The sequence below is a fragment of the Lissotriton helveticus genome, chromosome 1_1, assembly GCF_964261635.1.
Source record: "Lissotriton helveticus chromosome 1_1, aLisHel1.1, whole genome shotgun sequence".
Lineage (NCBI taxonomy): Eukaryota > Metazoa > Chordata > Amphibia > Caudata > Salamandridae > Lissotriton > Lissotriton helveticus.
This window is the reverse complement of record NC_136057.1, coordinates 383,293,449-383,316,131: the sequence shown is the minus strand read 5'-3', so window position 1 is coordinate 383,316,131 and position 22,683 is coordinate 383,293,449. Positions and strand designations below refer to the sequence as shown.

General features: G+C 46.9%; 1 protein-coding gene across 1 annotated transcript in view; it reads right to left on the bottom strand.

The window, feature by feature from the left end:
* LOC144809499 (sodium- and chloride-dependent betaine transporter-like) overlaps nt 1–22,683 on the bottom strand; it is an 887,191-nt gene that overhangs the window by 656,358 nt on the left and 208,150 nt on the right. The window contains exon 2 of the mRNA XM_078673718.1: nt 8,167–8,378. Coding sequence (XP_078529844.1) covers nt 8,167–8,374 — 208 coding nt within the window. The 5' untranslated portion in view covers nt 8,375–8,378. The remainder of the gene's footprint in view (nt 1–8,166; nt 8,379–22,683) is intronic.

Below are 22,683 nucleotides of genomic sequence, written 5' to 3'. Positions count from 1 at the left end.
TTGAGTCTCCTTTGACTTATAATAAGGTCAAAATTCATAAATGGTCCTCTTTGTGTTTATGTTGGTGAGGTAGAATAGATGCTTTTAAAATGATTTTAACTCCGAAATTGTTTTATATTTTTGTCAATGATTCCTGTTCAACTTCCTCTCAAATATTATAGCGATATAGGTAAAGTTTTATCTAATTTTATTTGGAATAATAAAAAGCCATGGTTAGTTTACAAAAAATGGAAACGGTCTAAACTCAATGGTGCGTTTGGATTACCAGATTGTCTAAAATACCATAAAGCCGTTATTTTAAAACAAACTATTTTATGGTTCCAAAATTTGGAGCATAATAACTCACTGGCATGGCTATGTATTGAACAGAATTCAGTATCACCTTTTCCTCTAGCTGCTCTGCTTACAATGTCTAACTCTTCAGTTATTTTAAAGAAATCAGTAATATTGTAATCTACTAGATTAATTTTATGTGATTTAGATTCTATTTTTCAGTGTACTATTTCTAATACATTGAGTTTATCACTTTGGTATAGCTCATCATTAAAATTAATTTGTCATACAAGTTTCTGGAATCCATTGATAAAAGCTGGAATTGTGTACTTTAAAGATATTTTTCATGATAATGCCTTTATGAGTTTTGATAATTTACAACAAAGATTTCATTTGCTATCATCAGATATTGTTAAATATTAATTGCTTTGTAACTCTATTCTTGATTCTTTCCCGAAAATCTTTCCTTTCACTGTTTATTCTGATTTAGTAGTGTTTCTCCAAACAACGGCGCCCTCTTCTCAAATAGTTTCCTTACTATATAAAAATTTAAATATTTTTGATGGAGATAATATCAACTTTTTTGCACGATTTTGGAATGCAGAATTACAGTCGTCCTTTCCTTTGGAATCATGGAGGAAGATTTGGTTGCCTGTAACATTATATCAAACTAAGGGGCTCATTACAATGGCGGGCCGACAACAGTCCACCTGACATCGTTGCGGTTCTGGGACCAGCCGCTGGTAAGGCGGCGGTCCCGCTGAGTGTATTAGGATGTGCCCGCCACTATGGCGGGTGCATCTAGGGCCAAAATGCCACAATGTGCATTTCCATGCACAACGTGGCAGACACCATGCGGTGCCTGCCACCTTGGGCATGGAAATGTAGGAGGGTATCTTGGGTACCCCCAGTGCACATAAACCCTCCCCCACACAGAGGAGGACCACTATGGGCCCCCAAAACCAATCCCCGCCAGCCTTTCAATGGAGAAAGGCCTCTTCCAGGAGACATGCTAATATGGCGCACAGTGCCTGCTAGGCACGCCACCTTATAATTGTGGCCCTTTTACGTCCGCCAGGCAATCGGTGCGATTGCCTTAGCCAGAAATGCGGCGGAAGGACTTTGTGTCCGCCGCGATATGCACTGCCATCCAAATTTTGCAGTGGGTAAAATGCTCAGTGATGATGGAAGGACTGCCACCGATGGGCCGATGGTGGCGGTCCTTCTGCCATCATAATGACCCCCTAACTCCTTTATACTTTTTAATTGTTTCTGGACCCCTTTAAAATTATATACTGTCAAACCTTTAACTTCTTCTACTTGCTGGAATTGTTCTTTAAATGTTGGATCATTAAGACATATGTTATTTGATTGACCTTTTTGGGATAAAGTTTGGCAAAGAATTTCTAGTATTATGAATGTATTAGATACTTTGTCATATGAATTCATTATTTGCAAATCCTCTTCCCTCAATACTAAACTTTTTTTTTAATAAACTTTTCGATTTTTTAATGTCAGTAGCTGTGAAGTCAATGACTACTAATTGGAAAGAATCTTCTTCTTTATCTGTCAATGCATGGTGGGTTTGGATTATTTTTACAAGAAAGGGTGCTAATTTGACTTTATCTGGTATTAATCATATTAATTCGAACTATTTGCATTTATGGAAACCAATTGATGATTATCTATTGTTGAATCCATAGTATGTACAAGTTTAATTTTATCTTTCTATAGTATGACTTCTTAGCTTTAGTAGCTCAGTAATCTGTTCTTATGAGTTTTGATGTTGTTCTTGTGATTTTATTTATAGTGATATCATTCTTTTATGTAGGTATTTTGTACTATAATATCGAATTCTTTGCTTATAATAATATAATGTTTATCTTTATTCATATTATAGAATTGGATTCATGTTAATACCTTTTTGGAGCTCTTTTTTGTATGTTATCTATTCTCAAAAATCTAATAAAATATTTTGAACATAACTTGTAATATAACGAGATATCCACCACGTTTTGATGGAGTATCCTATCTGCCAAACTTAAATAAGACCCTAAGTGCCTACTCTCCTCGGAAACAGTTCCTCTAGGATTTGTTTTGCTTTCATTGTTATCGTGGTAGTCTGCAGTTTTGTTTTGCATCCAACCTCAAGGTACCTGACCAGATCAAATGAGCCTCCAGCTATTACACAAACAAAGTGTTTATCTGCATTTTCAAATCCCCTTGATGCATGAACTAAGATGACAAGAGACACCATCCTCAGACTGCAGACCACTTCTGACACTATACAGCTCATGACAATCCCAGTCCACGACACTCCCAGCCCACAAAAGAGGGAATGCACTTGACCTCATCTGAAATTTCTTAAACTGATGCACCTACCATGCACCTCAGCTTATGGACTGATCATGCCATCGTAGGAATTGACTTAACCCATGCCTGAATAACCTTCTGGACTAACCCAAATCAGAAATAATAAATAGAATGTCACTCAAGAATTATCTAAGAATGTGTTGGACCATAACCTGATGCACTCTGAAGCAACCTCTAAGCACAGTGCTTGAGTCAACCGCTTTATCACACTCTTATGTCTACAGCAGATGCACCTGATCCAATCGCGCTCCTATCATGAAGCTTGGCAGCTCATCATAGGAAACAAGGCCATTTACTACAAGATTAACATCCATGTGGCCTTCAACAAGACATGCTTCTTAGAAGTTAAGCATTATGTGAACTTTAACCCAGACTCTCCTATGCCCAACTACAATGAGGAGTGCATAGCCATCAGCAACTTCCACAATAATTACATCGCTATAATCCACCAAAATATTTGCGAATGCTCATCTCCCAACAGTCCCTTGTCAATCCTACTCTGCAAGGCGCACAAATAGACATCCTTCAACACCCTCACCAGTAAGCAGTTAGCCAATTTACTCCACACCATTAAACTAGCCCATATGAATTTAGTTTTATCTCATCATCTACAGTGATGAAGTTAACCACAAAAGCCCGGAGTCCTCTAATGAATTTGTGTCCCATTTGCAAGGCATCTTTCTTGATTCCCTCAAAGCTTGACAGATCTGGCCACATCTGAAAAATATATAAAATGGAACTCAAGGAGCCCACAAACTGTAGAATGACAAACCTGCTACTCCTGAGGAAGATAATGGAGATGATGGTCACAACCTTCCACCACAAGAAAAAAAACCAACGCCCTCCTTCAGGATACCTATTCTCGATTAGGACCTCAGAAACAGAAATGATCCAAGTGGTTGTCAACCTCCCTTCTCATTGCTGACATTGAACATTACTGGCTGCGCATCCTGTTGTGGGAAGTAGACAAGAGTGTGCTTAGTAATAGGAAGAAACATTTGTGATACTGAGACACACACTCAGCAGTTACAAAAGCAAATGATCAGCAGGCTCAGAAGGAGCCTACAAGCAGAGATTGTACTACAGAACATCAACCCCCCAGAATAATGTGGTACAAGAATACTGAGGACAGAATATTCTGGGGCAAAATATCAAAAGGTGCATATAGGGACATATAGATTTACTATTCCTAACTCCAAATACAAACAATAAAGCTATAGGTACTGAATATGTGCAAATATGTGGTTTTGAGTATAGAAAATCTGGACTAACTTACTTGTCAATATCTTTTTTGATATTTTGTCCTCAATTTTTGCTCCATCAATATTCTGGGATTGATATTCAGAGTGCACTCCCACACCAGCTAGTCTTGCATATTATAAATGTATAGGTATTGAAAGGAACAGGAAAGGCACACTCTGCAAATACTACTTGCTATCTTCAAGTAATCTCTTTGGTGCATTCCTAGTGTGACCAGCTAACAGAGAAAGACAGAAGAAACTAAAGTAGACCGGTGGTAGAGAATGATTCACAAGGGCAAAGTGCAGTAAGCTGTCAAAAAAGCTTACGTCAATGCTCCTGCCAGAAGCCTGAACTCTAGCCTTACAGGAAAAACCTGGTAGGGCTCCTGGTTCCAGGCAATTACAACTTATGGGTACAAGAGGGCTGGATCCACAATCCCGGTCATAGAGTGGGCTTGCCCTCACAGACTGCTGACTGTGAGGCAAGACCATGGTGAATGTGCTACCATTATTATCAACTTGTACGTGGAATCCATGGGAGCCGAAACATATCAGCATCCACTAATATGTATGCAATGACACATAGCTGTACTTACAGGTCTCATAAGGCCATTTCTCAAGTAAAAGACTGTCTCTGTCCGTCCTAGCCTGACTATCAAGAAACCTCAGCAGTACAGATGTCCTATTCACCACTAGCTGACAGCCTCAGGTGCAGGAATGAGTAGCATAGATGTCACTAGGCAGCTTCACGTCTCATTCCACTGAGTACAACGTTCTTGGTCTTCTATATTGACTCAGCGCTCAGTTACATCAGTTGAACACCTTCTTAGCGGAATCTCATTTCTGAACAACTGTTCAAACACTGGAACTGACCCACCTTGATAGTGGCAATGCTCTTCTGCCTGGCATTTCCAAAGCACACCATGTGTTCCACACTTGGTGGCTTGAATCAATCAAGTACCTCAGAAAACTTGACAGACTCATACGTGCTGTTAAAGAATTGTATTGCCTCCCAGTACCCACTTTTATCTGGAATCATCTATAAAATTGCGATCTTTCTTATACCCCGCCACTTTGCAGGCAAAGTAAAGACTTCTGAGGAGGGGAGAGTGGCATAAGACATGGAAAAGCATCATATGAAGGTCAGAGTCCAAAAGGTGCAAGTACAAAAAAAGTAAATGCCATTATTTCTGTACTATGTCTCAAGTGTCTATCCTGCACATTACTTCTTCCCTGACTATCTCTCGTACTGTAACGTCCCCCATCATATATGGCGTAATATCCCTACATAATTAGGTTGATGTTCTTTAAAACTGATGTAAAGATATTGTTGGACCTGGCCCTTTTTACAGAGTTATGCCCAAACTTTTTGCCTTCTGCCTGTATTTTTCTGACCCTGTTTTTGTTGTCTTTAGGACTCTGTGTACATTACTGCTTCTAATCAGTGCTAAAGTGCATGTGCTTTCTCCTTTAAAACATGGTATGATTGGTTTACACCTGTTTAGCATATTTAACTTTCCTGTATGTCCCTAGTGCAGTGGTATCCTCTATACCCAGGGCCTATAAATTAAATGCTACTAATGGGCCTGCAGCTCTGCTTGCGCCACCCACAGAAGCCGCCTTTCGCAACAGTCTCAGGCCTCTGCCACAGCAGGACCAGCGTGCACAATTTACTGCCACATTGACGTGGTATTTAAAATTACTTGCAAGCAAGAAACTCACCTTTACTACATATAGTTCACTGCTAAGCTAGGACTCAGGTAGCCTTTTGGGTAGGGTGCTGTGTAGGTAAAAGGTAGAACAAATGCTTTTATTGAATGGCATGTCCTGGTAGTGACAAACAGCCAATTTGGTTTCTCGCCAGTGAGGCCTACTTCTCTCATTCTATTAAGAATTCCCTTATAGGTACTTAAGTGGTCATTCCTGATCAGAAAGGAGTATTGTTACCATGTTTGGTATGTTTGAAATAGTGGTGATAAATCTTGCTTATTGGTCTAGGTGGGTTTTGCATTACTATTGTAGAAATGCCACTTTTACAAAGGGGGCATTTCTCTATGCTTATGTTTGTGCTTTGCAGTCTGACTCCAATCCACTTCTAGGCCTGATTGACAGTTACCCTTTGTGCATACATTCCAGACAACCATCACGCAGGGAGGGTTGAGTGTGACAGGGTAGGACCTGCCTTCATCTGCATACTGAATAGTGTTCCTGGGCTGGGAGAGAGGGAGGCAGGGCGCACTTACATTTATATAGGGTGTGTCCTGTATTTATACAAAGGGCTTTTTTATCCCCTACTGTACTTCTGTAGCCAGGACTGTGTTGAGAAGGTGTGTTGTGCACTTCTAAAGTTTCTTTTGAAGTTTCCACCGATCAAACACATTTTGAGTATAAGGACTGGGGCTCTGGCCCGATGTTTTTAGATAGACACTACATAAACTTGTAACCAGACGCAGCTGGGTCTACAGACTACACATTGCCAGTAGGAACTGTTATGCTCCCAGGAACAACCGCTATGGGGCTGATTTGCTTGTTGTGCTGACCTGTGGCCTGCTGGGCTGCAAGAAGGATTGCAACTTTGCTGCAAGGACTTTGGTTTGCTAGCTTGCTGTTGGTTCTTTGCTTTTGTTCCTCCAGTTCTTCTCCTGGGACCAGTGAATGCCCAGAAATGGATGTGGGACTCTCAGTCCGGCCTTCCGAGTCACCTACCATTAGAGTGGGGAGAGTGCTTCATTGGGGATGGATCTTTGCTTTGAAGTGAAGTATGTGGTGAGAGCTTCTTTGTCTCTCCTCACCCAGTGTGCCAGCATTCAGTGCATGGTGAGGGCTGGTGCCCAGTGAAGCCGTGACCCCTAAGGATGAAGGGAGAGATCGCTCTCTACCAAGCATGTCTGAGATTCTACCTGCAGCGCTGAGCTGTCTGCCTTCCAACTTAGAGCGCCATGGAGAATTTCTCAGCAGCCCTCAAAAGCAGCATACTTGGCATCTCACATGCCCAGCTGTTCACCGAGGGTGTGTCCCCGTGAATGGAAAGACTGTTGACTAGGGCATGTCTGCAGGTGCTATGTGTTGCCTGTGTTTACAATGGAGCCTTGACATCGAGCTCTGCAGAGTGAGGAAGCCTACAGGCTTGAGCAGTCCTCCATGACTGGGAAGGCATTTCCTGTGGATACCGCACACACTACTGGGCATGGGTGCTTTGTTCGGAAGTCGTGTGTTACCGGATGCTCACCGATCCCGCTGGGGCCGGTGAGCCGAAGTGCTGAGCTTGGTTCCACGTGTAGACCCGGGGCCAGAGGGCTCATTCAAAGTACTGTAAATCCCCTAATAAGAGCACCCACATCTTTGACAACACAATCTGAGTAGTTCTGAGTAGAGCTTAAGGCTTACAGTACTACTACTAAGAGGCATGCAGGTGCTGCTATGCCCTGCCTGGGGTCCCCAATTACAGTATAGAGTGCAGCAGGAGCACAAGAGCGTGGTGCCCTGTCTTTCAATAGTAATATGTGGTGATCCCTGTGTCTTGGTTCATTACCTGCTGCGTTACCTGCCCTGAATGCATAATATTGTGTCGTTTTCCCTGCACTGTCAGGATACCAACTGTTACTTCAGGTGCTGCATAATATCCACTGTGATTGTTTTGTGGTGATGTGCAACATAAAAACCTTACTTTTATTGCACTCATTGTGATGCTTCACAATTGCCTAGTAGGCAATGTAATTATTGGTTCATGCTATTTTAGTCTAAGTTGTATATGGAATACAGTTTATTTTTATATAATGCTGTGTGGAGTCTCTTTTGTAGTGTGTTCATTGCGTTGCTGGTGTGTGTTTGTAGTGCAAACGATTTACAGATTGCTTCTGGGATAAGCCTGACTGATCTTGCCAAGCTACCATAACGAATAACTTTGGCTTACGAAGCTAGAACTTTGGTACTTGCAATAGTCGTATACACTATGACAGAACCCATGAAATTCAATTACACCTAACTGCATCTGTTTCAAAGATACTCTTTCACAGTATGTCTACCCTGCCTTAGATAAAAGCGTCAGAGATCAACCTTTACAGGCAGGAAGTATATCGACTGAGAAAAGAAAAGCATTGGTGATGCATTGCACGACTGAATCACAGTCACTGAAACTCACTTTGGGCCCGCATTCCATTCCAATGTTTTTTTGTGCACTATACCTCTACGGAGAGCAACTAGCCGAACCCCAATCAGTTGTGGCCCAGTTCTGTAAAACCACATCATGGGTGACTGACAACTGAATGTTTGGACTTACCGCCTCCATTTTTGTAGCATAGGTAGGGAAATCTCCACACATTTCCAAGGCCAATAATCTCCCCAGCCACAGACAGCACAAACTCCACCTTGTTGCTCCACTGTCCCCTGTCTCTAGTTTCTTCTTGCTCCTCATTCCTCCTTTTGCCCTGGATCTGAATGGGCTTCACCACCACATTGGAGCCATCCACGCAAATGTTACTGTCCATGGCCCTGTATGTGCACGGTAGAGCACAGAGAGAGAAGGAGAGAGAGAGAAACAGTAAACTGTCAAAATGTGTCGATCATAAATAAAAGCCACAAGACATCATTACGCCATTGTCGGTTTAACACACTTATGTTGAGTAATTTAACAAAATATTAAAATCATAACTTATTCACAAAAGAAGTCATTAGAAAAAAAGCGACTTTCCTCTTTCAAAAAAATGCCTTGAAAGCATGACACCTGCCTCAGAGACTCATCTTGAAAATAAAACCTTCTCAAACTACACTGCTATTCAGTGGTGCTACCGGCCTGAGTTAGTGTCGGCTCGCATAGGGCGTACTGCGGGGCGGTGAGACGGGTTGAGTGGAGGGTAGTAAACTGGGACATACAACGGAACGGATGAAAGTAATTATTACCTTCCTTCATTCGGTCGTATGTCCGAGTTTACTACCATCCAGCCCTGCCCCTCCCCCGCCCCGCCCTATAGCACGCCCTATGCGAGCCGCCACTGAGGGTGAAGGCAACTCTGCCCTCTTCAGCAAAGTCCAGCGGTGTCTGTGCCCCACCAGACAGGAAGAGAGGACTGTAGACCAGCTCTGTACTTCACTTGCAGGCTGGGAGCTATTCCGTCTGCACTGGGGATGAGCATGTGTTAAGGAAAACACAGAATACATGTTTTTCATTCTTCCAGCTCGGCCTGTGGGTATGGTACAAACATATCGTCTAAATAGAATACTGGCTGACATAACTATTGTTGGATAAAAGTCGTCTACAAAGATATTGACCCATTGGGGTTAATAAAAGACAATCTGCCCCAAGACGCTATATTTATTACACAATACTTATGTCAAATAATATTTCTGTAGATGATATCCATGGGCAGAGCTGGGTCTAAGAGTGAGTATCTGTACAGCAAAAGTGAAGTCTCGGAATTCTCAGGGCATTGCCTCAACCATGAAACACAGGATGTCTTTTTTGTGAATGGATAGATAGATAGATAGATAGATAGAGAGAGAGAGAGAGAGAGAGAGAGAGAGAGAGAGAGATAGATAGATAGACAGATTATTTTTATGTTAACTGCTCCAAAATAAACAAGTAATATGAAACGTGATGATTGGTAACATGTAATATGGTCCTACATTGCCATCTCAGCAGTTCTAGTAACATTTAAATACCACTCAGCAATCAAGTGATTGATAAATACAGTCAAGTGGAAATAACATGGGGAATGGTGTTTCCGCATCAATTCCCACTTGGTTTTGCCCAGTATTTTGCCTGGACACTTCTGCTTTCAGTTACTTATCCCACCTGGGTTTCTATGGTACCAGAATATCGTGGCCTAAATATTGTATGGCAAAAATATTGTATCCCAGAAATAATTTCGAAAATAAAGGTCCCATTGGTATTAACAATAGGATATCTACACCTAGTGGACCAATATTTTTGTAAACAATGTTTAGGCCACATTTTTTATGTCAGTCAATACAAACCAGTTTTACAGGGCCACATTTAATGAGGGTTTACATGTGACATATTTGAGAACGCTCTGGACTGTTTATTCCAATTTAGCTCTGGGCAATAGACTTTTGTAGTTGCCTGAGAGGAAGAGGGGTTGACATTAGTTAAAATCTCAAAATACAGTGTGATCATGAGGACCACACAATTAAAGACTAGGGGCCAGATGTAGGTAGGCTTTTACCGGTCGGTAATGGCCGAAATCGGCCGTTACCGACCGGTAAAAGCCTTTTCCTATGCAGGAGCCTATTTTACCGATTCGGTAAATAACGAATCGGTATTTACCGATTCGGTATTTACCGAATCATCATTTACCGATTCGGTATTTACCAAATCGGCAAATGAAATGTAGGAAGCATGGTAAACAGTGCTTCTGGGCTTTAAGAATTTGTTATTTACCACCAACAATTAGTTGGTGGTAAATAAGGAATTCCTATGTAAATGCATAAATGTGCATTTACACATGTGCCATGTGACAGACATACATGCCCTTAGATTTAGATTTTCAAAGTGAGGCTGAGGGGAGGCAAGATGGCGTCGGTGTGATTGGAGCAGTAAGCTGAGCTCCGCGAGGTCCCGGACCCCTGTACTCTTGTCTGCCACTCTGCCACTCTGCCGAGCGTTGTTGTGCCGTGCAAAATGGATATTTCTTTGCTGCTTCAGCTTTTCTGGCTTTCTGGCTTTCTGGTGACCCTTTGGTTAAATCCTGCCGTGGTGTGTAATAGATATTGATATAATGGTGAACACAGAGAAGTGTCGGCAATCGATCCCCTGATAGAGACGACAGGCTGCAGTACACAAAGTAACCGGCTGGCATACCCACAGTATTACAAGCCAAGCAACGGGCGGAAACAACGCTCAGTCGGAAAAGATAGATTGAATGTATGACGTTACAACGCAGGCTATTACAACGCCTGCCTTTACAACGCGGTTTTTACATCGCAATCTATTACAACGCATAGTGCTTTTGGGTGTTGGATAGTGAATAGTTTAATTTACTATTCCAACTCCAGTCCCCGTGGACACTAGGGAAGGTTATTGGATAGTAAATTAACCTATTCCCTATCCTAGAGCGCCCCCCAGTGCAATGCGTTGTAATAGTTTGCGTTGTAATGACCGCGTTGTAATGGTAGTGCGTTGTAAAAGTTTCGTTGTAAAGGTTGTTTAGCGATAGATTTGATGAAGCTTACCTGTATATGCACTGGACTGACTGACGCTTGATGCTTGTTCATGAACCCGGGTGCATCGGCTGTCAGGAGTGATCGGGGCGATTCTGAGGTATTCTCCCGGTTTAAAGCGGGGATTAGCGGCTCTACAGCGGCTCTATAGCGGCTCTCTATCCACGACTTTACAGCTCTTGGGTCACGGCTCTTGGACTCAGCTTTGGTGTCACTGTTTCCATTGCTGTTGGGCTGCTGTCGGGCCTGGGATCCGGCGTTGAAAACCTGAAACCTGAAACCCCGCTGAAAACCCAACTTTTAGATGCTCGGAAATCCGTGGAAATTCGTGGAAGATCCCGCCTATGACCGCCGATATCGACTTGGCTAAACCTCGAGGCGGATCGACTGACAGATTGTCTCGACGCTCACCGTTCGATGCTTCGCTGTTCCGTGGCTCTCCCAGCCTTCCGCAGTCGGTAGCCAAGGAGACGCTGCAAGACGCTGCCCGACACCGCCAGCATCCAATGCAGATCGGCCCAATTCAGAACGCTCGAACAGGCTCAGGCTCAGTGCGCTTCTATTCAGGTAGCACTGTCCAGGTTGCCCGGTGGTAGCGCTCCTGAGGCTTGTACTCCAGAGGTCAGTGTCCCGTTTGGGTTGTGGAACCCCCTTGAAGCGGTTCTGTTGCTGATCATCGTGCCGGTATCCATTGAGGCCAAAGAAGTGCAGGCAGACATGAGAGCTGAGGGGAAAACTGCCTGCTCCTGCTCCTGTCGGTGTACAGGGGGCCAAGAGAAACTACAGCAGGGCAAGAGATCGATGGACAATAAGGTGGTCTGCATGGCTGGAATGGAGTCCAGTCCCAGGTATGTACAACGCGAACAATGCATAGAGAGCGCTAAGAGCGAGATAACCACGACGGGCACACAGGGGGCAGGTAGCCGCTTTGATGAAGTAACCATACAAGGCCCTGTAAACCCAGCAAGGCGGCCCGAGACAAGGGGGCAAAAAATAAGGAAGAAAAATGTAAAAACATTGATAAGGATAAGGACAAAGATAAACAGAAGGATAAGGAGAGGGATAAGGAGAGGGACAAGGCAAAAGACAAAAATAAAGACAATGAACATGATACAGAAATGTGTCTAGATGGTTTGCAAGCATCTGCTAAAATGGAACTATTGGCAAAAAAAGCAAAGCGGCTACAGGCCATTAAAAATCTAAAGTCTGACACTAAAACTAGTGGTCTGTCTAATGATTCTCAACCCCGGATCACAAGCATCTTTACTCCAGTAATCAAAGAACAATTCGAATAGGGGAGGCTAGCAGAAACTGACAGCAATGCAAGAAATCTGTCAAAAATACCTGGTAATCGGAGCAAGCACCAGGAAGCCATAAGTGGAAAATTCACGACCGGACTAGCGACTGGTGCGAGTTCTACAACAGTTGAACCCAAAGAATCTGCAGAAGATCCGACAGCAGCACCACTTGAAGAATCTGTACAGACAGCTGGCCATGTTGTTTCAACCTACCTTTTACCACCACCTCTAAGCTCGACTAGTGCAGAGCCGGAAAAAAAACGCTCATTCTCGATACCCGGATCTAAATCCTGACAATATAGCTCCACTTTCAGACAGGCCTGGATCTGATTCAGAGTCAGAGGCGGAGTCGGAAATATATGAGACTGGGATGTCTACTTCAAGTGAACCTCAGAGATTGAGATACGAGCAGATAAATACTGAAACCTCAGAACCCTCTGACTCTAACTCTAAACCTAACTCTAAAAAGACGAACGATTCTCCTAAAGATAACAGTGCAAGGAAAAAGCAGGAAAAAAAGAAAAGAAGACAAAGGAGATAAAATAAACTTATCGACGAAGACACTACCGATCAAGGAAGCAATACAGAACGGGTGGATCATCGACATAGGAGTCCATCTTCACAAGTCACATCATTGTCCGATCCAAATTATAATCTGTTAAGAGATGTGAACAAGATCGAGCATAAACAATTTGGCGAAGGGGAGGTCAAACAGAACCTTCCTTGGGGGATGTATTCAACTCATTTCGGAAATTCCAAGAAGACGTCAAACTTGACAATAAAAAACTTCAAGGAACGATCAACAAGGTGGGCCAAACTTGTCTAGAAATTTCGGATAGAATGGCTTCGGTTGAGTTACGGACAGAGAACCTTGAAAAGGATGTTTCCGTCCTCCAGAAACAAGGAAAAGAATACGAAGGAATTGTGCGGGACTTGATGATGAAAGTGAAGGACCAGGAAAACAGGGCCCGGAGAAATAACTTATGCCTCCTGGGAATTCCCGAGGGAGTAGAAGGGAACGACTCTAGGGGATACATTATATCCCTATTTAAAGAATCATTCCCAGAACTAACCAATTGGGATTGGGACAAAGAGGTCCAGCGGGCTCATCGTTTTCCTCTTACTCTCAACAAACGGTCGCACACATCGGAGAAATATCCAAGAGCAATGTTGGTCTATTTTGGCAACTTTATCCTTCGTGAAGCAATCTTTGACATGGCACATCCAACCCGCAAAAGAGAACACAAAGGGTATATGTTTTTTAGTAGACCTGACTTCGCCAACGTGACGGTGGAAAGAAGATGGCGGCTGCGGCAACTCTTTACCCCTTTTGAACAGTTGGGAGCCAAAGTATTTCTACAAAACCCTGCCAGACTGAAGATCATCTTAAACGGTGTCACCAGAAGTTCATTAGTGAAATACAGGCGCAAACATACCTAGAGGAGATTACAGAAAACATCAAAGACAGAGATAAACTGGGAAAAAACCATAATAAATAGTTTGTAATTATAAGCTAACCAATAGGTCACCAGCGGCATGAAGTGAAGGACATTTTGAGAAAGGGAGAGGAGGGGGGAATAGCATTGGTAGCATAGACAGATATTATGTTTTTGCGTAATGAATATAAGAACATTTATTTCCTAAGACTAACTATACTTCCACTCCCAATAGATACAGGGGTTAGGACGCGGAGATGCCAGCTGCCCACTGATCACATGATGCCCACGTAGCCTCACTAGATGGTGGAGGGAGAGGGGTAGGGTCTAGGGGAGGGGGGTGGGGAGCTAAGAGAGGGGTTCTAGGGGGAGGAGGGAGGGGGCGACCATACAGGCAAAAAAACGGGTCAGAATTTATGACTTGTTGTATAATGAAGATAGAAAAACGGGCACTCCTCACGATTAAAAAAAAAAAAACATGTTCCAAAATATACCAAAAAAAAAAAAACCTTAACATTTATAAATGGCTAAACTAAAAATACTGACTATCAACATATGTGGGCTTAATGATCTTAAAAAATTACAAAAAACAGCGATTGGTCTCCAGTCAATTGGGGTGGATATCGTTTGTCTCCAGGAGACACATGTCGAGGGGTCCCAAAGACATATATTAAAAAATCTAGGATATAGATTAGTCGTTGCTACCACACAGACAAACAAAACACGTGGGGTGGCTATTTTGGCACGTGGTGGTGGATTTCATTTTACAAGATCTGCTGCAGACCCATGTGGTAGATGGGCAATCACCGAGGGCCAATGTGCTACGGGTAAAAAACGTACGATTTTCTCAGTGTATGGGTGTGTTGTTGATGACCCGGAATTATTGCTATTTTTATCTAATGAACTCGCACATTGGTCGGTACCCATGATTGTCTGCGGCGATTTTAATCTTAACTTTCCACCAAACTGGTTTTCAGGCAACAACTTTAATTATCAAGGCAGAAAACCAAAAACTTTTAAAGTCCTTGAAGCGCTTTGCCATACCCAAGGGTTAGTAGATTGTTGGGAGATGAAACACCCATACAACCCCGGCTACACTTTCTTTTCCCACCCCCATCAAAAACTAGCTAGACTGGACTATATATTTGTATCACATACTATTGTTTCTAGTTGCTCTATAGAGCGGCTACCCAGGGTTCTTTCGGATCACAATCCTCTAATTATGAGCATGGACACTGGGACGATCCAATCTGATCGTAGTATTTGGACTTTCGAAAGAGCACTACTGATTTACAAAAAGTACTGAATTCATATGGAAAATTGGATCCCAGAATTTTTTTTTTGTTGTTTTTTTTTGTTTTTTAAAACCTTTATTGTGCATAGTAAGCGTACAGATACGGGCCCACAACCACACGGGCCGGCCTCGAAAGCATTCGGTAGCACAAAAAGTAAGAATAGAACGATCCAGCAGTCCCCATGAAAACCTACGTGATAAGTGTCCAAGACCTGACTCAAACAAGGTGGAACCGCTAGGCACAGGAGGAGTAAGGTTAATTTAAAAAGTTTTGTAGATAAGAAGGATCAGATGCATTCAATCCACCTAAAGCAAATGGCAGGCAACGAACCAGCGAGTCAGCAACAAAACAAAGGAGAGGAATTAGGAAAGGATAATAATCTTCAGGATAGATGCACAGTAAAACAGTACATGTCGGTCATCGCCCGCCCCACGGACTCAGTAAACCCAAATCCACGAAGATAACAACATCAACAGCGGAAAGAATAGGTATCACTACCCCGACGCACCTAACTGACCCAAAGGAAGAAAAAGAAAAGGAAACCAAGAAAAGACGAAAGGAAAAAGGGCCCATAGAAACTGAAACTAAAACAAAATCCCCATCCCCAACCCCCCACCCTGCACACATGCAGAGGCTACGGCCTACCCCACCCTTAGCAGCGTGCCTGTCGCCCACAAACTGAACCCGAAATGTAGAACAGAAAAGGGAAAAAGAGAGGAAAAAGAAGAGACATAAGTCACATAAGCCCGGAGGAGGGCCAGTAGATATTCCCAAAACCACCCTCATGTATCACTCCGGCCGCCCGATCCCAGACCCCGCGACCAGTACAATACCCATGTTCAACATCCCCGGCAGTCCATCAGCGTCCCAGCAGTACGATTGAGAACAGTCCTGACATGATGAGAGGCACACTTAACCCTGCCCCCTGCGATGCGCAGCAGCGACACAGTCCAGTCTCATGGCAGACATCTTGAAGGAGGCGAGCGAGCTAAGAATCCAGAACCGGGTGGGGGGACGACCAATAAAGTCCACACGAGACACAGCCATGTAGATATCAGCAGCGCAGGAAGTGACAACGTACAACACAGATCCACCAGAATCGACAAGCCCAGTCAATAGGAGCCGCGTCAGGATAGGGAAGCAATTCGTGCCGGGGACCTCCAGAAGGGCAGCTAAACATGGCGCCCGGCTGTGCGGCTCCAACCACATCGCATCTTCGGAAACTACAGTTCGCCCCAAGTTTAGCACCACCGCCGGCACCTCACAAACAACAGGATCTCGCACCTTCAGCGCGGCAATAGCAGCCCAAGATGAGGAACAACCTAAGGCAGAAGCAGAGTGTGGCAAAGTGTCCTGCCCCTGTAGGCATCCACGATCAAACAATGGTGCTGCAGGTGAAATCACATCCAGCCGGTCTCCCAATACACGGGCAAATGTACATAGAGCCGCTCTCAGAGTAGCTAGGGCGCCCAAAACGTCACCGATCAGCACTGGTGCAGCAGTGAGAGAGGATTCAGCAGTCCTCCGCACGCCAGGCGAACAAACACAGCACTGACCCATAAGCAGTCCACCATCACCCTTCGTAGTCAGCTGGGCACCGCGCAGACACGAGCCATGGCACAACCAGGCTTGGGACACAGGGGAAGCACACTCCATTTGCACACAGTATCAGCGTAATGTGAGCAGGCAGCAGCTCCGTCGGTGGCAGCCCAGAGTCCGCTATCCCAGGAAAGGAGAGCAGGCTGTAAGATGGCGCCCAGCCCAGCTTGTTGGGAGACAAAGCATCCAGCAAAGACGTCTCCGGGTGAAGGACACGATACAATGTGTTCCGCGCCTCGGCGGCGTGCGGGTTCGCAAAGTGATGAAGCAGATTGCAGGGAGCAGGACGAGCCTTACGCCACCGTGTCCGATCCGCCGGCAATGGTGGCCGTTAGTAGAAGCAGGGCCGGCCCCAGTCCGAGAACAAAGACCCGGCCACCGCCGCGCAGCGCCAGGAGGAGGCGGAGACGTTCCAGTGTTCTCACTGCCGGGATCGAGCAAAAAACACACCAATAAATCCGGGGTCGCCTCCCGGTTCCGCCGGTGTTACACAACAGGAGGATCGACAACAGGATAGAGCGGAAAACGGGAGAAAAGCGAGAGGGTCGGCGGAGCCGAGGAATCAGGCGGCCATCATGGTTGTCGGTTAGGCTCCTCCTCGGATCCCAGAATTTTTAAAATTTAACATGGGAAGTGCCCCGCTGGAGGTGGTCTGAGATTCACTGAAAGCAGGAATAAGGGGGGAAACTCTTAGATTTTCAATAAAAAACAATAAAGAGGAAAAAAAAAAGCTAATAAATCTGCAGGAAAACTTAGCAAGAAAGGAAGAAGACCTAGTTAGAGCTGTTCAAGACAGAAACAATATAGACAGGGCTGTAATGGATGTAGCTATAGGAAGAAATCTTATATCTGAAATATTTACTACCAAAGCGATTGGCAAGGCTACAATGAACAAGGAGAAAATCTACGAATTGAGCGAGTGGGTGGGCCACCAACTGGCAATCAGCACAAGACAGCAGAACTCAGAAAACACGATTAAAGCAATTAGAGACCCTATCCATGGATTAACTCATGACCCCAAAGAAATCAGGGAAGCTTTCAAGAGGTATTATTCGGATCTCTACACTGAGGTAGGTAACAGCCAGGTGAAAATTGATGAATATTTAGATCTAGTTACACGGCCCCGCCTATCTCAATCAGATCAAGATAGTCTCTCAGATATTCCGGATTGGGTAGAAATTCTGCTTTCAATAAATAGCCTTCCCTCAGGCAAAGCAACAGGCCTAGATGGAATTCCCGTGGAATTTTACGCCAGATTTAGCAGTACACTGAAAGACATCCTAACTAATTTAATGATACATGTTTTTTAAGGTGGACGCCCTCCAGAATCTTGGGCCCGGGCAAACATTATTGTTTTCCCCCCGAAAAATAAGGACCCTACAGAACTAGGTGCACAGCGTCCAATTACATTAATAAACAATGATTCAAAAATATATTCTAAACTATTAGCCAGTAGACTCTCACCATTAATTCATAATATCATATCTGTCAGGCAACATGGTTTTGTCCCAGGGAGATCAACCACCGACCATATTCAAAGGGTGATCACGCTTTTTGATATGGAAGAAGTAGCAGGAGACCCTATGGCCCTGATACTGCTAGATGCAGAAAAGTAATTTTATAGGGTCTCATGGCAGTATCTATGGACAGCCATGTCAAAAAGAGGAATCGGGGGGGCGTGGCCAAGATGGCGTCGGAGTAGGACGTGCATTTGTCCCCTCCGGCGCCGGGCCCTGAAATAGCTTTGTCTAGCACTGTCCCCGGGTGCCTACCTGGGGTTTTGGGCTGCTCCGGAGCCTCATCACTGAAGCGGCCGACGGAGGAGTGCTTTCCGGCGGTCTCTGAGCCCGCGGTGGCGAGGCGGGGACCGCGGCGGTGTCCGGGGCCTGGGTGACGCCGAGGCTGGACCACGGAGAGGCGGAGTGGGGACCCTGGCGGGGACCCGACGGCCCATCGCAGCTGGGGGCATCGAGACCGGGTGCCACGGAGTGGAGGGGAACCAGCGGAGACGAGAGGAGGCCGGCTCGGCGCATCAGTCTCGGCGCCGGGGAGGGGGCGGAGCCTCCTGGCCAAGCACCCGGCATTGCGCTACGGCTGTCGGCGCACTCGAGGCCGGGGTCTGAGGCCTAGCTGCCGGACGTGCTGACCTGCTGCCGGGGGCCTCGTCCGGACCCCCCGATCTGCGGAGAGTGGTGGTGGCGGCCTGTGGGGACTGTGGTGGGCCCCCCCCCATGATCATTGGCTGAGTCGGGTCCCTCGTCTGGGGCCCACGAGTTGTGGCTGGCCGGACCTGAGGCCTGAAGATCGCGGCGAAGACGTGGGACGTCGTGACTGTGGGGCCCCTTGAGGTGAGAGACATAGCGGTGAGGAGGCGGATGAGCAGTGGGCCCTTCACTTGGGTGAACAGTCGCTGAGAGCCCTGGGGAGGCTGCGGATTGACCATACAGCTCCGGTGTGGCCCCCCCTGCGTGTTGGGGACTGGTTTACGAGACTGAACCTGAGGGGCCGGCAGGGAGGGGAGAGGTGGACCCCCCGAGCGATCAGCGCAGCTGAGGTTGTGGATAGCTGCGGGCGTTGTGTGGGAGCTGGAGCTGCGGGGGCTTCCCTTACAGTTGTGGACCTGCTTGCGGTGAGGGCACATCTGAAGCTAGTTGCTGCGGCTGGGGCTTTGGGTGCACGGAGTGAGATCGAGGTGGTGGCACCGGCTTGCCCAGCGTCTGCAGCATTCCTGTAGTGGCCGCCTTGAGACTGCCTTGGGATCTTGGAACGGTGAGAGACAACTGGCGCACTTGTGATTGCCCTGCCTGTCCTCCATCCTTCTGCGGGACGCTCTTCCGACTCTTGGGAGCAAGGCACTGGAGCAGTGATGGCCAATAATCCCCGCAAAGTGAAGGCTGGGAAAGAGGGAGCTGCCAAGAACTCTCGGGCTCCGGCCTCCCCTGGCCAGAGTTCATCATCGGGGAGATCTGACGATGAGGCCCCCGCAACTAAGGCCTTCATGAAGGAACTTTTTACCTCCATCAAAGATGATATATCGGAGCTTCGCGCCCAGCTGACGTCGGATCTTCGCGAGGTGCGGCGGGACGTCGACGGCATTGGGGAAAGAGTGGCCACCCTGGAAGATCACGACCTTAGCATGGCCAATGATGTGCACTTGCTGCAGCAGGACGTGCTCCGCCTGATGGAACAGAATATAGACTTGCAGGCCCATGTGGAAGACCTGGAGAACCGTTCCCGCCGGAACAACATTCGCATTCGGGCGGTTCCCTGGGACGGTGAGGCGGGGGATCTCCGGGAATATGTGCAGGCGCTCTTTCTTCAGATTCTGGATGAGGAAGACGTGCAGGAGATCAGAATGGATCGGGTTCATAGAGTGTGCCTGCCCCGGCGGAATGGAGGTCCCCCCCCTGATATACTGGTGTGCGTCCACGACTTCCAGGTCAAGGAAAGGATTCTGAGGAAGGCGCGAGACATACCCTCCCTACAATTTAGAGATCATCGCCCTCAGCTTTACCAGGACTTGGCCGCGACGACGCTCCAGAAGAGGCGCGAGTTCCGTCCTGTCACTACCTACCTCGGAGAGCACAATGTCTCCTATTCCTGGGGGCACCCTTTCCGGATCATCTTTCGATGGCAGAACAGGTTGGCTCAGATTAGCTCTCTCCGGGAAGCAAAAGAGCTGTTGGGACTTGAGGATGAGACCCCGACACCCGACCGTCGGAGCTCCTCACCGCGGAGAAGGCGCCGTTCATCGTCCTGGCACAGGGTGGGCCCGGAGAATCGCAGGAGGCCCGACCGCACGACTAGCCTTCAGGAACGAGGAAATGCTGTGGCCTCTGTGGCCTCCGCCACGCTTCCGCCGTCGCAGCAGAGCTCTGGGGCGGCCTGATCTTTGTCCTGCTTGCCTTGGTGCCGGAGGGGCACGCACCTACAGGTAATGGGGCGATGAATGTACTTTCCGAGAAGACACCCCGGTCTTTGGCCCTGGGAGACTCGTTCTTGGGTCTCCGACTACGCCCCCTGGGAGACTTACTACGGGGACTGTCCACCTTGGGACTCATTCTGTTTGTGTGTTGGGTAGTTGGGGAGTTGAGGGGTAGGTGGGGGCAGAATGGGGAAAGGAGGGGTGCTGTTGGGTGGATGGGGGCTGGGGGATGGGGGGGAGGGGTGGTGACGACGGGTGGTCGGTTGTGCGTGTCTGGGCTGGTGTGAGGGGAGACTTCCTGGGCCTGGGAGGTGTCTGGAGAGGGGGATTGCCGAGAGGAAGGGGGTTTACTGGATTTAGCTGCTGGAGAGCTGGGAGGCCCGAACTACCCACATGCCTATTAGTTTGGGTACCTGGAATATAAAAGGCCTTAACTCGCCGCAGAAGCGCCTGAAATTGTGGAAATACCTCTTGGATCACCAATTAGATGTGGTGGGGCTCCAGGAGACCCACCTGGCCCGTAGAGATGAGCTCCGGCTCCGACATAAGCAATTCCCCCTCATATACAGGTCTTCCGCTTCTACTAAGCATAGAGGGGTGGCCCTTCTGTTTCGGTCCTCTATACAGTTCCAGCCTCTAGGAGTGAATAGCGATAAGGATGGCAGGTGGCTGATGGTTAAAGGGGTGCTTCATGGGCGCTTGTGTACGTTTGTAGTGGTGTATGTGCCGAATGCCCAGCAAAATAATTTTCTTCAGGTACTGTTGGATGCGGTGGGGGCCTTCGTCGAGGGTCACCTGGTGGTTATGGGGGACTTTAATATGGTATGGGATCAGGTTGTGGATAGCTCCCGTGCCCAGAGGTCGGACTCTGGCGTATTCTCTGCTGTGACTAAGCAAAGGATGGAGGAGCTGGGTCTTCTAGATGGGTGGCGTGCGGTGAATATGCAGTCCAGGGACTATACGTTTTTTTCTCATGTGCACCACACCTACTCACGCATTGACCATATTTTTGTGAATCAGGCCCTTAGGGGAGATGTCCGGGCCTCTACGATCTTTCCTCTCTCTGTCTCAGATCATGGCCTCTTGACACTCCAGCTTCAGTGGTCAGTGAGGGGGGATGGGTATCGGAAGTGGTACTTTCCGGCGGCTTTGGTGCGTGATGAGGCATCCTGTAAGGAACTCAGGAAAGCCATTAGGGAGTTCTTGACGCTTAACCCGAGTTCGGACACCTCGGTGTTTAATACCAGGGATGCTTGTAAAGCCTCACTGAGGGGCACCTGCATAGGGCTTAATGCAGCTCTTAATCGCCTGCGTAGGGAGGAGAGAGAGACCTTGGAGGCTGAGCTTGAGAGACTTGAGCGGGCCCACAAACTGAATCCTTCTTGCATGACACTCCGACCTCTGACGGCTATTAGGGGGAAGTTGAAGGCGCATTACACCAACCGCTCTGAACTAACCCTCTTGCGGTTGCGCCGGGGTTCGTATGCTCAGGGGAACAAGGTGGGCCGCCATTTGGCTCGCCAGCTTCGAGAAAAAAGGGAGAGGGAATATATAGGGGGAATCCGGGACCCGGGAGGCACGATTCATCATCGGGACGGGGATAAGGCGGTTCTACGAGACGCTTTATACAGGCGATTCTCTAGATGCGGAGGCGCAAGACGCCTTTTTATCCGGCCTCCCCCTCCCACAGGTCTCTGCCGTCAGCAATGACCAATTGGCTGCCCCCTTTACTAGGGAGGAAGTCCTTGAAGCGATCAAGGCCCTGAAACCCAATAAAGCCCCGGGGCCTGATGGGTACACGGCTTATTTTTACCAGTCGTTTGCCTCGGAACTTGTTGATTGCCTGGTCTCCCTTTTCAATAGCATGGCGACAGCCGGGGAGACCACGGGCACTATGGCTGAGGCCCTGATATCTGTGATCCCCAAATCGGGGAAGGATCCCTCCAGCTGTACCTCGTACCGCCCAATAGCCTTATTAAATGTGGATGCCAAGCTGTATTCCTCTCTCGTCGCCCGCTGGTTGCAAGATCTGATGCCGGCCCTTATACATCCGGACCAATCTGGTTT